Source organism: Stegodyphus dumicola, chromosome 1 (genome assembly GCF_044657685.1).
Source record: "Stegodyphus dumicola isolate Sdum_Otavi_A_Nest chromosome 1, ASM4465768v1".
Taxonomy (NCBI): domain Eukaryota; kingdom Metazoa; phylum Arthropoda; class Arachnida; order Araneae; family Eresidae; genus Stegodyphus; species Stegodyphus dumicola.
In genome coordinates, this window is record NC_140768.1 from 51,433,309 (window position 1) to 51,448,484 (window position 15,176).

General features: G+C 29.4%; 1 protein-coding gene across 1 annotated transcript in view; it reads right to left on the bottom strand.

Annotated features, from left to right (window-relative positions):
• The window catches only part of LOC118186138 (dolichyl-diphosphooligosaccharide--protein glycosyltransferase subunit 1), a 46,018-nt gene that overhangs the window by 28,910 nt on the left and 1,932 nt on the right, over positions 1 to 15,176 (bottom strand). Inside the window, exons 2-4 of the mRNA XM_035356183.2 lie at positions 10,770 to 10,828; positions 3,422 to 3,743; positions 745 to 951 (exon numbers count right to left, since the gene is read on the bottom strand). Coding sequence (XP_035212074.2) covers positions 745 to 951; positions 3,422 to 3,743; positions 10,770 to 10,828 — 588 coding nt within the window. The remainder of the gene's footprint in view (positions 1 to 744; positions 952 to 3,421; positions 3,744 to 10,769; positions 10,829 to 15,176) is intronic.

Here is a 15,176-nt window from a genome sequence, read left to right on the forward strand (position 1 = left end):
CCACATTTGCTTTGATTTAAAAAGATTCTGAGAAAATGTTAAAAAAATGTGAACTATTACTAAAATACTTTTGACAAGCTGCATTAAAAAAATTAACCTCGGGAGTTTTAATTACATACTCCATTAACCAAATATCCTTTGTATCATTTTAAAAAATATACATGCATTTTTAAAACCTTTTTATACTCTTACATTTGTTTTTCATTAATTCAGTTTTTGCATTAACTCTCTATCGTCAGATACAACTTAACAGTAACAGCTTACATATTTTTTTGCTCATAAATGCTAGTTTCATATGATGTACTATTATGAACTCACTATAATCAAGTTACAGTTTGTAATGCAACATCTTGTTCAACCCATTTTCATTCCATAGAAGAGAGCTGTGTATAAGCAGGAGTTTTAAATTTTTTTTACCCTACCCCCACCCCAAAAATGAGTTGTATAGGATTAATTAAAAACTTTCAATATTACATAACAGTTTTGTTTCTCATTTCTTTTCACTTTTTTATTAATACTTTTTTACATGAAGGATTCACAAAATTCCAGAATCATAGAATTCGGATTCGAGAAAATGTAACTTGTGTACCATTTCTATAAAAATTAAAAACCTACATTTAATTTAAATTTTACCTAGAAATGAAGTTGTACTATTCATTTATCAACTACTTTCAGATAATTTAATTTCAAAACAGCTGCAAATTAAAAGTTTCAAAGGATAAATAAAAGAAAAGTATACTTAACCTTGAATGACTTAACAGACGCTATTCCACTTTGATCTCTCTGAAACTCATAACGGGAAAAAGGACCTTTCAGTATAGCACCAGTGTGTGCAGCATCAATGTTTTCCTCGACAGAAATAACACCCCAGTGAGAAACTTCAATAGCTCGATTCAAATTTGTTATGGTAAGGAACGGGCTGTTATTTTCACAATGAATAGTCATTTTGCTCTAAAAAGGATAAAATATTTATGAAGAATTATTTGAAATTGCTTTCAAAAATAATGTTAAACAAAATATTTTCTAATAAAGTACATACTGTGCATTTATAAAAACATCAAGAAGAAATGCACTATTCTTGATTTAAACAAAAAAAAAAAAAAAAAAAAAAAGAATCCAGGTTTTATCACCAATAGAGCACTATGTTTTAAACAGATTTTTTACTAAATTTATCTAAAAAGATACAAGGCTTGCTTTTTGTTCAGTGCAAAATATGATTACATTATTTATGTACAAAAATATTTTTAAATACGTAATACCTGTATAAACACATATATTTCTGTTTAAATGAATGTCAAACACTGGGTCTTCTTATAGATGAGCTTGAGTTCTGAAGAGCTCAAGCATTATTTGCAATTAATTTCAACACAAAAGATGACTGCTCCTTCATACATATAAATAATACTCATTTATGAAAGGTATAACATTCATATAATGCACTCAAACTATGAGACTTCAAACAAAATTTTTAGATAAACATTATTTTCTTATATTCAATATCTGAATTCCTGATTCTAATTATAATATTTAATAACATTATATTACACTTACATTATCCCAGATTTAACTTCTGAGATGTCAGGGGGGAAAAAGAGCTCAGCATAATTTCACACACCAAAAAGAATTTCATTATGTCAATAAATGCCAGAATTTAGTATATTCTAACTCATCACACATACAGATAAAAATATAATTTTTAGTGCCTAGAAAAATGTAATTTTTTAATAAACTTTTAATCACACTTTCAAGGCTTAAAGTGTTTTTACAGCAATTTCATTATAAAGTTAGATTCTCAAAATCTGATGCATAAATAGATGTAAGAGAAACTTATACAAAAACATGCAATAATTTTGAACAATGAAAATTTTAAAGTTATCTTTCAAAGAATAAAAGATTTTTTTTTTTTTTTTTTTTTTTTTTTTTTTTTTTAAATTCTCAGCCATATAAAAATATCTTTTAAATTAACTCAATAACACTAGTCAAACTAAAGTTTAATTACCATTTATGTTAGGATGAAACTGGATTTCAAATAATATTATACCCAGTTTTAAATTGAAAGAGGGGGGAAAATAAATAAGACCAGAGTCATGAAATATTTAGTACTCTGGTTCAAATGCAAGATAAAAGGTTACTTTTCTGTTAACGAGACATCGCATAGTGCCAAACATAAATGCTGGCATATGAAATTAAACTGAATGGCAGCAACCCTAAAAGTATGTAAAGCTTCATGAAAAAAATTAACATATAATAACAGTAAAGTACCATATAGTATACATAATGTTTAATGTGAGTAATGGCAAATTGAGGCAGTTCTCTGATGTGTTTTTAAACAAAAGCAGATTGCTGTGAACGTGAGAAAAGCAATAGTTACACGGGGAGAGCAGAACTGTTCTCCTTGTGTACGTACTGATCTTTTTTCACTTAAAAAAGGCAACAGAAGATTGCACAATTATGAACAATTTTTATAAATAAAAAGGTAAAAGTTACTCGTTTGGTTCAAGTTGATGATTTTCATGACTTTTTTGTGAAACTTTCTAAACTATCTTTATTTATCATAAAGTAACTCTAAACTATCTTTATTTATCATTAAGTCAGTAAACATTATCAACATATCAAAAGAAAATGTACAGATTTTAATTATTAAATAAGAACTATATAAAAAAATAACAAATTAATAAAAACACTTTCACTTTTTGAGAAATTGTTCTGTAGTTTTTCCTCTCTTCTTTTTCTTGTGCACACAGGAATCAGTGTTCAATGAAAAACACATCAGAGAATTGCACAAACCCAACATCATGTATAACTTCTGCTTTGCTAACAGGCTACCCATCAAATTATTGATCACACAAATTTATGCTAAATTATTGTTTCTTCAATAATGAGATATTTATTTAGTGTTGAATGGAAATTACGAATCAGAACTCTCCACATGTTTTATCTATTGGGGGGGAATCAAATGCACACGTGTAAAGCGTTAAAAAAAAAAAAAAGCTGCTGGCGGTTTTTGATATCCAGATTTTAGATCATTTCGGATATTGGAATCAGACTTTGTACTGTATTAATATAATTTATCAATTAGTTCTTAAATTTTACATATACGAACATATTTACTTAATTTTACATCAAGATATGATACTTAATTTTTAAAACATGAAGGTTCTTTACTTTTGGTTAAAGGCTTTAAAAAATAAGGGTTTTCTTACATGCAAATCAATACTGTTCAAAATTTTTAGTTACTAGACAATGCCATGGTTATTTCCAACTCCTGGATTCTGTCTTTCACAATTAAACATCTAAAAATTTGTTAAATAGCTTAAATAACTTTATATATCTAGCAGCATGAATTTTGTACTAAAACATTTTATATCAAAAACACATACATGAATAAAAATTGAAACATGAGTTTTTAAAATATACTCACAACACTATATGGTGGAATATTATCATATGGTCCATAAGTAATAAGATTATCACTATGTGCAACAGGTTTGAGTTTAGAAAAACTTTCAATGGAATTTGAGGGCAAAGTGACAACAGTAGTTTGAGTCTTCGTAGGATATGGACTGTAATAGTAATGGTTGCCATGATACAAAACTAATTGTTTCTCTGACTGAGATATACTAGATGGATGTGGATCCAGAGAATGGGTGAAGACCAGTTCCAGGCGTACAATGGTTGTTTTTGCAGGCTGAAGAGGAGTTTTGAAGTGAATTTTAATAAGGTCTTTATCTTTATGTACAGTGCTAATAAGACAAAAAAAATTTATTATTAGTATATAAAATATTTCTTTATCAATAAATTTCAAAAAATCTATTTTTTTCTGTTCTAATTCAAAAAAGCATATTTTATTCTTAGGAAATATTTCAGACAACGTGTAAATAAAGATTTTATTATTAAATTCCCATCTGAATAATATGTTTATTCTTAAATTTATTACTTACAAATTATTTTTAAATTTCTTTGTGTGAAATATAAAACTGATATATCACATGAAGTTAAAAACCTTTTATGAACAAACAAAACAAAAAAAATAATAATAATATGAGAGCTAGGTGCACCTACATTGTCATTTAGTTCATATGCTTTATACTTTAATATTTCAGTGTTACTCCACGCAAAAATTACACATACTTTATTAAACAGTTAACAGTTTTCATAACAGCGTACAATTTGATCATGAAACTTTTAAAATTTGATATAAAAATAAAGTAAATGTATTTTAAAAGATTATGTAATTTTATTTGGAAGATGTTAATTTCTTGCCAAACACAATGTTCTTAAAACCACACACTGTGTTCCAAACAAATGATCAGCGCATCATAAGACATCAATAAAATTAGAAGACTGAAAATGTAAAAAAGTAAGGATATTCAAAATTTCTTTCACAAAAAGCTTAAAATAGCAATGTACTTATATAAATTTTGCTTTCTATAATGTGCCTGTATTTCCATAACCAATCTGCCACACAAACTGTATCAATGCCAATTAAAATCTTGAACTGTAAATCACTAATTATCTTTGCTTTTTCAATTTTTATTTTATCATAGTGTAATTCCCTCAACATAATTATAGTTATTTTATACTTTATACAGCTATTATAGTAATTTTAATATTTTTTATTTTAGTATAAATAACAACAGTTACAGCTGGAACTAGTACATTTTACATTTTTTAGAGTGATTGTAATAACATTCGTCATTAAATTGCAACAGTTATCAAACATTTTAGCTATCACTGTTCAAGTCACATGTTCAGAATACCAGTTTAGAAAACATTTTAAATCTGACTAAAAGAAGATTAATGTATTTGATACAAGTATAGCTAGTTGTTATAGTAAAATGTTCAATACTTGTGTCTTATTCATGCTCCAGGATTTTAGTATGTACCAATGTAATTTTAGTGGTGATTTGAGTACCAATTATATATCTGTTGCTGCAAAGGTTACAATAAAGGTACTTGGCATACTATAAACACTTTGGGAGGGAGGAGGAATCTCAGGTATAAAAATTGAGGTGTTTGTTATTTTCAATTTATGATAAAATCCACAATAAATTGATGCTGTTCTTTCATTTATCATCAATATTACAAACATCTATTGTTCAATATCATTACAGGTCAATCATTAAATAGTCATTTAGCTGAACAATTTAACAATATTTTCTAAAGAGTTATTTTATACTACAGTGCTATTAAAAATAGATTTCAAATAAATTCTAATTTGAAGACTGCAAAATCTGTAATTCTACTTTTCATGTGCACTATTACCTGCTTTCACAATAAACTGTAACGCTTAGGCGGATGCCTTAGTATTATGTAACAAATGTTATTTCATAAATTACTGTCATTATTATTATTATTATTATTATTATTTTTTTTTTTTTTTTTTTTAAGTGGGTGTTCTAAACACTCTGCAAAATTACCAACTCTACTTTTTTTGGGTATACTTTCATCTGCATTTATAACGAAATTTTGCAGTAATATAAAGAATATAAGCCTTTATACCTATTTCTGTTTTTAACTTTGTTCAAACAGGAGTATGCATTTTAAATATTTTGCTGTTTATACCACTTCAGCTTTAAAATTGAAGTGCTTTGGAGAAAATTAAAATGCTTAGTTTACTTAATGGCAAAAATTTAGCTTCTTGAATTAGCAATATTAAAAGAATTTAGTATTTCTGCATAATGAAACTTGATCAGATGTATGCTAAAAAGTATAAAGTTGGTGAGATAAAACTGAATATCAACCATTCAGCCTTTCTACTATTCTATTCTCGCTCGGAAATGTTCCCATAGCAAGCCCGCAGCCTAAAAGGTAGAACTGATGACATGTTTGAAAGGAGTAAATTAGTTCATGTAACTAGTTTTTGAACATTCAGCTTATCACTTCCTTTTAAATGTTTCTGCAGTTTCCAACCAATACTGTTCTACTCAAGTTGAGTAATGTTTCTTTCTTCTTAATAATGAATTCATGTTTATTAAAACTTGTGACTCTTTGTAATTGCGATAAAGCAGAAGTTCTAAACCTTTTGACTAACACGTACCATATAAACAAAAACTGAAAAAATTTAGTACCACCACTACATTTTACAAAGATTATTTTTCAATTTCTCAGTAGAAATATTTAAAAAAATAGATATTTTTTGCCATTTGCATAACCTATTGGCTACTGTATTAAATATGGGTAAAAGTATATTTTAGGGTACCCCTTGGTGAAACTTGGTGATTTTTGGCAGTACATAGATACTGAGTTTGTGCGATTCTTTGACTTGTTATCTTGGCCTGCATAGCGGCGATTTTTGGTGAAAAAATTGCTGCTACGCAAGCCAAAATAACAAGTCAAAAAATTGCACAAACTCGGTATCCATGTACACATCGACCTATTTTCACTTAAAAAAATCCCCGAATTGCACAAAATTGGCATTGTGCACTCCTTTGACTTTATCCATGTACTCATCAACCTATTTTCACTAAAAAAACATCAGAGAATTGCACAAAATATGCTTTACGCACTCCCTTGAGTTTGTCCATCAATAATATTTTCACTTAAAAAATCAAAAGAGCACCCAATTCTACAGTAGAGGCAAACAAAAAATACATAATCTCAATAAACTACATTTTATACCAAACAATAAAATAACACAAAAAAGGAAAAACCTGTTATGTATTTTACCACTACGCAAAGCAAATATTCCCTTACCTTATTTAGAAATTTGTTCATCTTCAGTCTGTGGCACACAAAATTCCTTAACAGCATCCAAAAACTTCCTAAAGTTATCTGAACTACAATCCGTACATCGGCGTCGCCACAGAAATTCATCACAAAAATAAGACTAAAAAATATACTACAGTACAAAGTCTTTCATCCGGACTCACTTTGGCGATTCCGGATTAGGGGTTTTCCAGATTATAGATCATCAATTTAAATCTGATAAGATGGCATGCAGAAATTCTAAAATTAAAAATATGAAACCGCAATTTATGAAATAAAGAGCAATTATGATCTAAAGGGTATCAGAATTTACCCAAAAAAAAAGCTTAATATTTTTTTGTTTACTTTATTAAACATTTCTTTCAATGTAAGTTGTTTAAGTTGCTTCCTTTTATGTGCTAATACTTTCTCTTTAATTCTATAAACAGACATAATTTCTTGTTGAGTTACAAAGTTCCGCTGTTCAAGTTCTGTAATTGCTGTGCCGAGAATACCGACTAAACTTATGAATCGAAATTTTTTCGTTTTCACTAACCTTTCTGTCACTTTCTTCATGCCTTTATCCATTTTTTGCAGCGATTCCACTTTCTGTTTGATGGACACCGAAACATGCTTTCGCTTTGTAGATCTTTTGGCAGCTCCAGAATCATAAACTCTTTTTGACATAATCGAAAGTTCGAGCTTACTTTTTATAAAATTGCTCTAACAGTCTGCAAAAAATAATAAGCCGGATCCAATTAGAAGATTAAGGAACAACGCAACCTGCAACATTAACTGAAATAGATAATTAGATAATTTTAGCCTAGCTTATACCGTCTGTTATACATTAAACGTGCATGCATAAATGTATTATGTGCATGCGTAAATGCATATACACATGCATAAAGATATTATGCACATACATAAACGCATATGCGCATGCATAAACGCTATGCATGTGTAGAAAGTTTGTAGCTTTGAGGTCCGGATTATGGATGTCTGGATTAAAGACATTTTACTGTACGTAGTTCCGGACTATGGCTACTAAGTAAACCTTTATTTACACACCAGTCAATTAATGCACTTTTCCCCTTTCGTTCCAAATCGTACAGAAAATTCAAATTAATCCTACTACATTCAGCCATTGTACCGTCTAAGCTATGAAACAAGCAATGTACTTCATAAGCAACACACACCACAAAAGCCCTTGCAAAACATCCCATGATTCAAAATTTCCCAAAATAATGCAAATGATTTCATCATAATAGGGTTTCCATAACATTCAACTACTCAGGTTACCATAAATGATACAACAACTTGGCGGTAAGTGAAACAGCAACTTGGCAATAATACAAGGGGTAAAGTCAACTCTTACCTTAAATATGCACACATAAAAATACTAGATAAAAATTGGTTACCATTTTAATTATAGAAATTTAAGGTATAACACTTTAATTATAAAATTTAGTGTCAAATTTGAGCGTCTGGCCTTATTTCACTTAGTTTTAACCGTAAATTAGAATCTACTTTAAATTTTGTTCTGTATTTATTTTTCAAATGTAAACATGGAAGAAAATCCTTGTTTACACAAATAGGTTGCGCAAAGAGGCAATAAAAATTTTATAACTTTATTTGAAATGCCCTTATTTTTTTTTTTTTGGTTCAGCCAAACGTTAACAAATGTGTTTGAAATCTTCAGTTAAGAGTTCGATCACAGGAAATTTCTATCAACTGTTCTTTTTCTTCACAAGATTTTTTAATTCAATAATTAAAATTACTTTATTTCTGTGTACCACCTATTTTGCTCTTGCTTACCACCAGTTTGACACAACAACTTAGTATTTAAATGCATACAAATGAAGCAGTAGGTAATTGTATTTGAAAAAAGAAAAATACTATTTTTGAGATTTCTCACATTTTAATATTTTTTAAACTTCACAATAAATTCATTCTTCAGCTAATAAAAAGCAATGTTAGATTTTCAGATACCAAGTTTTTTTTTAATTAATTTATATATTTATAGTAGACATTGACTAGCCACTGCTTGCAATATAGGTTCAAAGCAATTATTAAATCAGTAAGAGCAGGTAAATATTATGATTTCTGTTTCCCTATTTAGAAAATTCTTGAGATCCACGAAGGAAGCAATGAAACAAACATAACGAAAAATTTAACAGAACAGTAGGTTCCAAGAAAAATTCAGAAACACAGTATTTATGAGATTCATATTTTCCTGAAATATAATATTATGACTCAGCCACTCTGCTCAAAGTGGTGGTTAGTTAGCTGCTATAGCACTGGGTCCAGGTTGGTTAGAGTAGACTGAAGGGTGCCCCTTATATTATCGCGAAGTTGTTATTTCATTTATCGCCAAGTTGTTGTTTCATTTACGGTAACCCGAGTAGTTAAATGTTATGGAAACCCTATTATGACATAATCGGTTACATGATTGCGGTAAATTTTGAATGATGGGAAAAGATTTATAAAGGCTTGTATGTTGGTTAGGAAGTACATCGCTTGCTTTGTGGTTTAGACGGCTAAATGGCTGAATGTGGTAAGATTATTTTGAAGTTTCTGTACGATTTGGAACGAAAGGAGAAAAAAAAAGACATTAATTGACTGGTAAGTAAATGAAAGATTTATTTAGTAGCCATTATAAGTGTCCTGTTTGTAGGAAGGAAATGAGTATGGTTGAATGTTGGATGATACCAACACTATGGAGGATATTTTTTACTCTTACTTTTGTGAATTCATGTGGCGACGGCGATATACGGATTCTAGTTCAGATAATTTTAGGAAGTTTTTGGATGTTGTTAAGGAATTTTGTGTGCTACAGACTGAAGATGCAGAAATTTCTAAGTATGGTAAGTAGATATTTGCTTTGTGTAGTGCTTAGATGCATAAGATGAATTTCCTTTTTTATGTTATTTTATTGTATGATTTAAAATGCAGTTTATTGAGATTATTATTTTTTGTTTGGCTCTACTGTAGAATTGGGTGCTCCTTTGACTTTTTAAACAAAAATAGATTCATGTGTACATGGACAAAGTCAAGGGAGTGCACAATGCCATGTTTGTGAAATTCTCTGATTCTTTTTTTTTTTTTTTTTTTTTTTTTTTTTTTAAGTGAAAATAGGTTGATGAGTACATGGATAAAGTCAAGGAGTATGCAATGCCAAGTTTATATATTTATTGATTAACAAGTAATAATAATCGCTACACAAAGCCAAAATAACAAGTTAAAGAATTGCACAAACTAAAAAAATTCTGGATAAAGTCAAGGAGTGCGCAATGCCAAGTTTGTGCAATTCTCTGATTTTTTTTTAAAGTGAAAATAGGTCGATGTGTACATGGATACCAAGTTTGTGCAATTCTCTGACTTGTTACTTTGTCTTGGTGTAGCAGTGATTTTTGGCGCCAAAAATCACCAAAATAACAAGTAATAATAATCGATACACAAAGACAAAATAACAAGTTGAAGAATTTCACAAACTCGGTATCCATGTGCCATCAAAAATCGCCAATTTTCGACAAGGGGCATCCATAAATATATTTTTCGTCCCAGATTTGTTAATACCAAAAATAGAGCATGGTTATTTATGGTTGTCAGGTTCTCCCTTTTATATAGGTATGTTGTCTACCTTTACAGTGCAACCTGAGCAACATTCTCATAACTTCATTAAAAAAGGACTCATCAAATAAAGAAACAACAATAAAAAAAGTGATAAAAGAACCTCTTACGATCAAATAGAAAAAAAAAAATTATAGCACTAAAATGTTAAATTAAGTGTTTGAAATCTGTTGGAGACATACAAAAGAATTTTGAAGTGATACAAATTATATAATTTGAATGAATATTCACTCACAAAGCTATTGTTTAATTAATGATAATGCAAAAATTCATAAGCCTCAGTAGTGTTTTGGGAAATACTTCAACTGACTATGCACTGGTGTTAATGCAAAAGTAATCAGTTAATACTACAAAAAAATCAGTAACAAAAATTAAATTACAAATTTAGATACCTTTTCTTAATGAAAAAATGCATTTGTAAAACTCCTTATTTCATTTCCAAAAACACTTACTTTTGTGGAGAAGCCACTTCTTCAGTTTTTAAGTTAATTTTGCCTTCTTCTTGCACTTGCTAGAGGGAATAAAAAAGACTTTCAATATCTGAATGCAATATAAGTTTTCTGTTTAATACCATTACTAACACTTATATTACTTCTGTCAAGTCTGTCTCAATTCTGTTTTGCAAGGTACTTCTGTAAGTGGAATACGAATAAAGAAATGCCTTTTTTAGGATGATGTTTTCTAATAATTTTTAATATCAAAATATCAGATTTTCATGAGAATAAACTATGAAGGACAACCATTAGTCTTTGTTGTAAGGAATTTAAAAAAAAAAAAAATAAAGAAATAAAGAAATTCAGACTAAATTTTAGTCTTCTCTTCCGAAGTCCAAAAAATGGTCTGTAGTTTGCAATTACTCAAAAGTACTACTATATACATATAACATAATTTGAAAAATGAAATTCATTAAAAAAGTGTGTAGTAGCATGACTTCTGTTTCAAGGGGAAATGACTGGTATTTCTAAAATAAAATTATGTGCTATGACAGAATCCACATTTACGAAGCAAGAGCTGCAGTTTGGACGTGCCTATATTATACTATGTGCAAACAGAACTAAGTGAACAAATCTAAGAGAAATAAGAAATCATACTCTTATGTATTAATGTTGTAGCCTTTATAAAAAAAACATTTCAGTTTGAAAATAGTTAAGTCTGCTGTTCAAAAATAAAATATAAAAATATGCTAAACTAATTAAAAATTCCAAGCATTGAGATTTATTCAATACTTCAAGGATTGGATAGATAGGTTCTTAAACTGACTACATATATCAGCTAACGTCTAGGTGGTGTGCCAATAATTTGTAGGAAAAAAATTGCTTCAAACTGCGAAACTTTTTTTTTTTTTTTTCTACTTTTTACAAATTTTCTGTTTAATCCCTTTTTATTTCAGTTGCTGTCATCTCTGAAACCCTCTTCAAGAAAGAAGAAGCATGAAATAATGACAAATATAGGGAGGAAGTAGTTATATTTATTGCTTGTATAAGATCAAATCAAACACACAAAATAGCAATAAGTAATAAACACTAAAAAAGAATAAAACTACACAACAAGCATAAAATGAAAAATGAAAAATGCACCTATACAAATCATGTTTACAAAGACAGTTATCACCAGCAAAAGATGTCAAACCACACGAGCAACATTTGCCGAAAAGAAAATTGGCACACACACAAAAAAAAAAGCAGCAGTATAGCTTTACCGGGAAACCAGGAAAGTACCTTTCCATCCCCCCCAAAAAAATTCCTAGGAAAAATAAAAAAAGTTTTTTCACAAAACTGCCACATCTAATCGCTCTTTCACCAGTTTCTTCAGTAATATGTCACAGCCTGTCAACTAATTCCAGGATTAGTAAATATCTTTGTTTTCCTACAAAAAAAAAAAAAAAAAAAAAAAAATGGTTTCAGAACATCCAAACCAAGTCCTATATACACTGCAGGGAGCAGAATTTACCTATAGTGGGAGTTGAAACTTTGAAAAATCATTTAATACAAAAGGAGATTATTTTCAGAGCCAATAAATATACTTAGTGATATGCAAAAGCATGTCTGCTGAACAAACACATCTGGCTCCAGCTTTGCAAAATTTATTCAGTTCAAGAAAGAAATTATAACTAAAAGTATTAAGACAGAATGTGTAACTATCACATTACCAAGTAAAAATATACAGGAATACTTTCTGGAAGATAAAACCTGAAGTTTTTTGTTATTTTTAAAGATGCAATCGAGTTTCACCGTCAACAAAGCAACGACAATCAAACACCCATTAAAAACACACCTTCATTTACTTATACTAGAAAGAATTCTCAGGTTAGAGACAGAAATTGATAAAGAACATAAATAACTTCCTTTATCACTTTAATTAATATAACTTACTGAAGGAAACTGCCTTGTTCAATTTATTAACTGAGACAAAATCTTCTAATTTTAAAGAATCAAGGCAAGTTCTCCTTTCTCATAACAGGTATGATTTAATGACAGATGATTACTGACTATATAGACCGGTTTTTCTATACCAAAAGCTGTAATCTTGAGTTTCCACTGTTTCCTTTTGATTCTAAATGGCAACACTGCCCTATTTTACAGTTTATGAAATCAATATGAATCATTCAAAGGGTATGTTTGAAGATTCATAAATTCTATTGGAGGGGAGGAAAATACTCAAAAATCTTTAAATGCATGATTTACACATGCTGAACCTTACATATTCACTGCATTTCAATCAAAATGATAATTAAAAGATTATTTATACAATTTTCAGCAACTATACTGAGGGAACCTTGACAACAGATGGCAACACCAGGCTTCTTTTCTGAGGGGTGACAATTTATTTATCTTATTTTTTATGATGCAATATAATACAGTTGTTTATAATTAATTTAAAAGTTGCTTAGGATTAAATATTACGTTTATGGGGGGGATGGAGAGTTCAAAGACTCTGTACTAGCACAACAAAGTCCTTCACTAGAGATGTTACAAATGAAAAAAATATTTTTTATCCAAAATGGCTATTAGTCTAGAACCTGACTTTTCCATCAAATCACTTTTGATGTCCGTATTCACGTTTAAAAAAAATAGACGCTACAAAGTCGATTAACCTTAAAAGCAATGAAAATTTTTATTTTCTATTACATGGTAGAATAAAATAGTAAAAAGAAGAGACAAAAAGAATAAGCACATGAAGATTGATAAATCGTTCAAAAAAGAAAAAAAAATAATTCTTCCACATCATTCAAATCTGAAAACCCCTTTTCAAATTAAATTTTTTTTATTTATTTACTTTTAGTTTAAATTATCTCAACAATTCTCAGTAAGAAATTGTGTTAAGTTAGTAACAAGATTCCTAAATTAGCTTTCTATCATAACTGGCATTTTTATCACAGACTGAAATTGAGAAGAAACTTCAAGACATAATGGAACAAATGTCAGCTTAACCCTTTCAGGACGGGCGTCCCATATACGCATTCCCTAAAAACGTCTCTTACAGCCCGGCGTCCCATCTATGCATCAGTAAAGATCACATTCAGAGGACGGGTGATGCGTATATGCATTTTAAGATGGAACATTTTCCTAAAGGCCACTAGATGGTATCCTGTGTCCATTACTTTTGAAATGAACATAGTTTTAGGTTCCTGACTTTGACATATTCTGCTTGACTTTGGATGTTACTCATCAGCTGTTCTAAGGGGAGGGCGGAGGGAAAGCATAAACAGAGGTGGGCTCTTTAAATCGCTGCGTGCTAATGAAAACATTCTCGTATTTGATTTATATCCAATTCCTTTTTTAATTCTATTTTTTCCCTCTGCTATGTACGGTCTTTTAGGGTTACTGTGCGGAGTTTTTTTACGTTTCGCATTGCCTTCAGATATATTTCCGTTCCTTCTTTTTTTATTTAGGAAAGCCTCACCTCCAGTCTATTATGGCGGGAAGGCGCTATTTATCAGAGGAAGAATACCATTGTATGGTTAGTGAACCATTTAACTAATGCAAATGAGAATACTGATTCATTTTCTAAAGAGTTAAAAAGTGATACTTTTTCTAAGAGTTACAAAGTGATACTTCTCTGTGCTTCGAGATTTACCACACTTGTTTTCATTTTAAAATTTGTTACTTCTTACTGTAAATAGTCTTTATTGTGTTCTATTTATTAATTTAAAACTTTATTGATGGATTTTTATCAATTAAAACTTTGTAATAATTTGAATAGTGCTTCCGAAAATTATTTTAGAAGATAAGCAATTTTTTAAGTATATTTTCATGTAAAATGAAGAAAAAAATGTTTTAAGGGCTAATTTTAACATATATAAGAGCTCAAGTAATAATCTAAAATGATACCAAAAATTACGATGCTAGAAGCGAAACTTTTGTTTTTCAAATTTTTGTTATAAAATTAGGCTTAGCGATGAAAAACCTCCGTCCTGTACGGCGACTGCCTTCGATTCTCTTCTGTCCTGCACAAGCACCTTAAACAAAGGTGCGCCGTCGCAAAAAGGTTAAGAGATATACATACAGCATTTACAATTTTGGATGCATTTCATAACTTGTAAACAAAACTGAAAATTTGAAATCTTCCGTTTTCGAGTTCATTTTAATCTCTAAGAATGCGCTCTTCATTATTAAAGAGTACAAGTATATGTGAAGCCTAAAACTTTTAGTTATTATTTGAATAAATTTAACAATATTATCAAATATATGATAAAAAGAAAATACGAGATTTTAGTGTACCAGATATTCCTAAGATAATGAAAATATGAAAATGAACCACTGCCTGTATGCAAACAGCAATACAGAAATCCCTTTATTACATTTCCTTTCATTCAACCAAGACTGGAGAGAATAATATTTGAGGAGGAACGTATATAT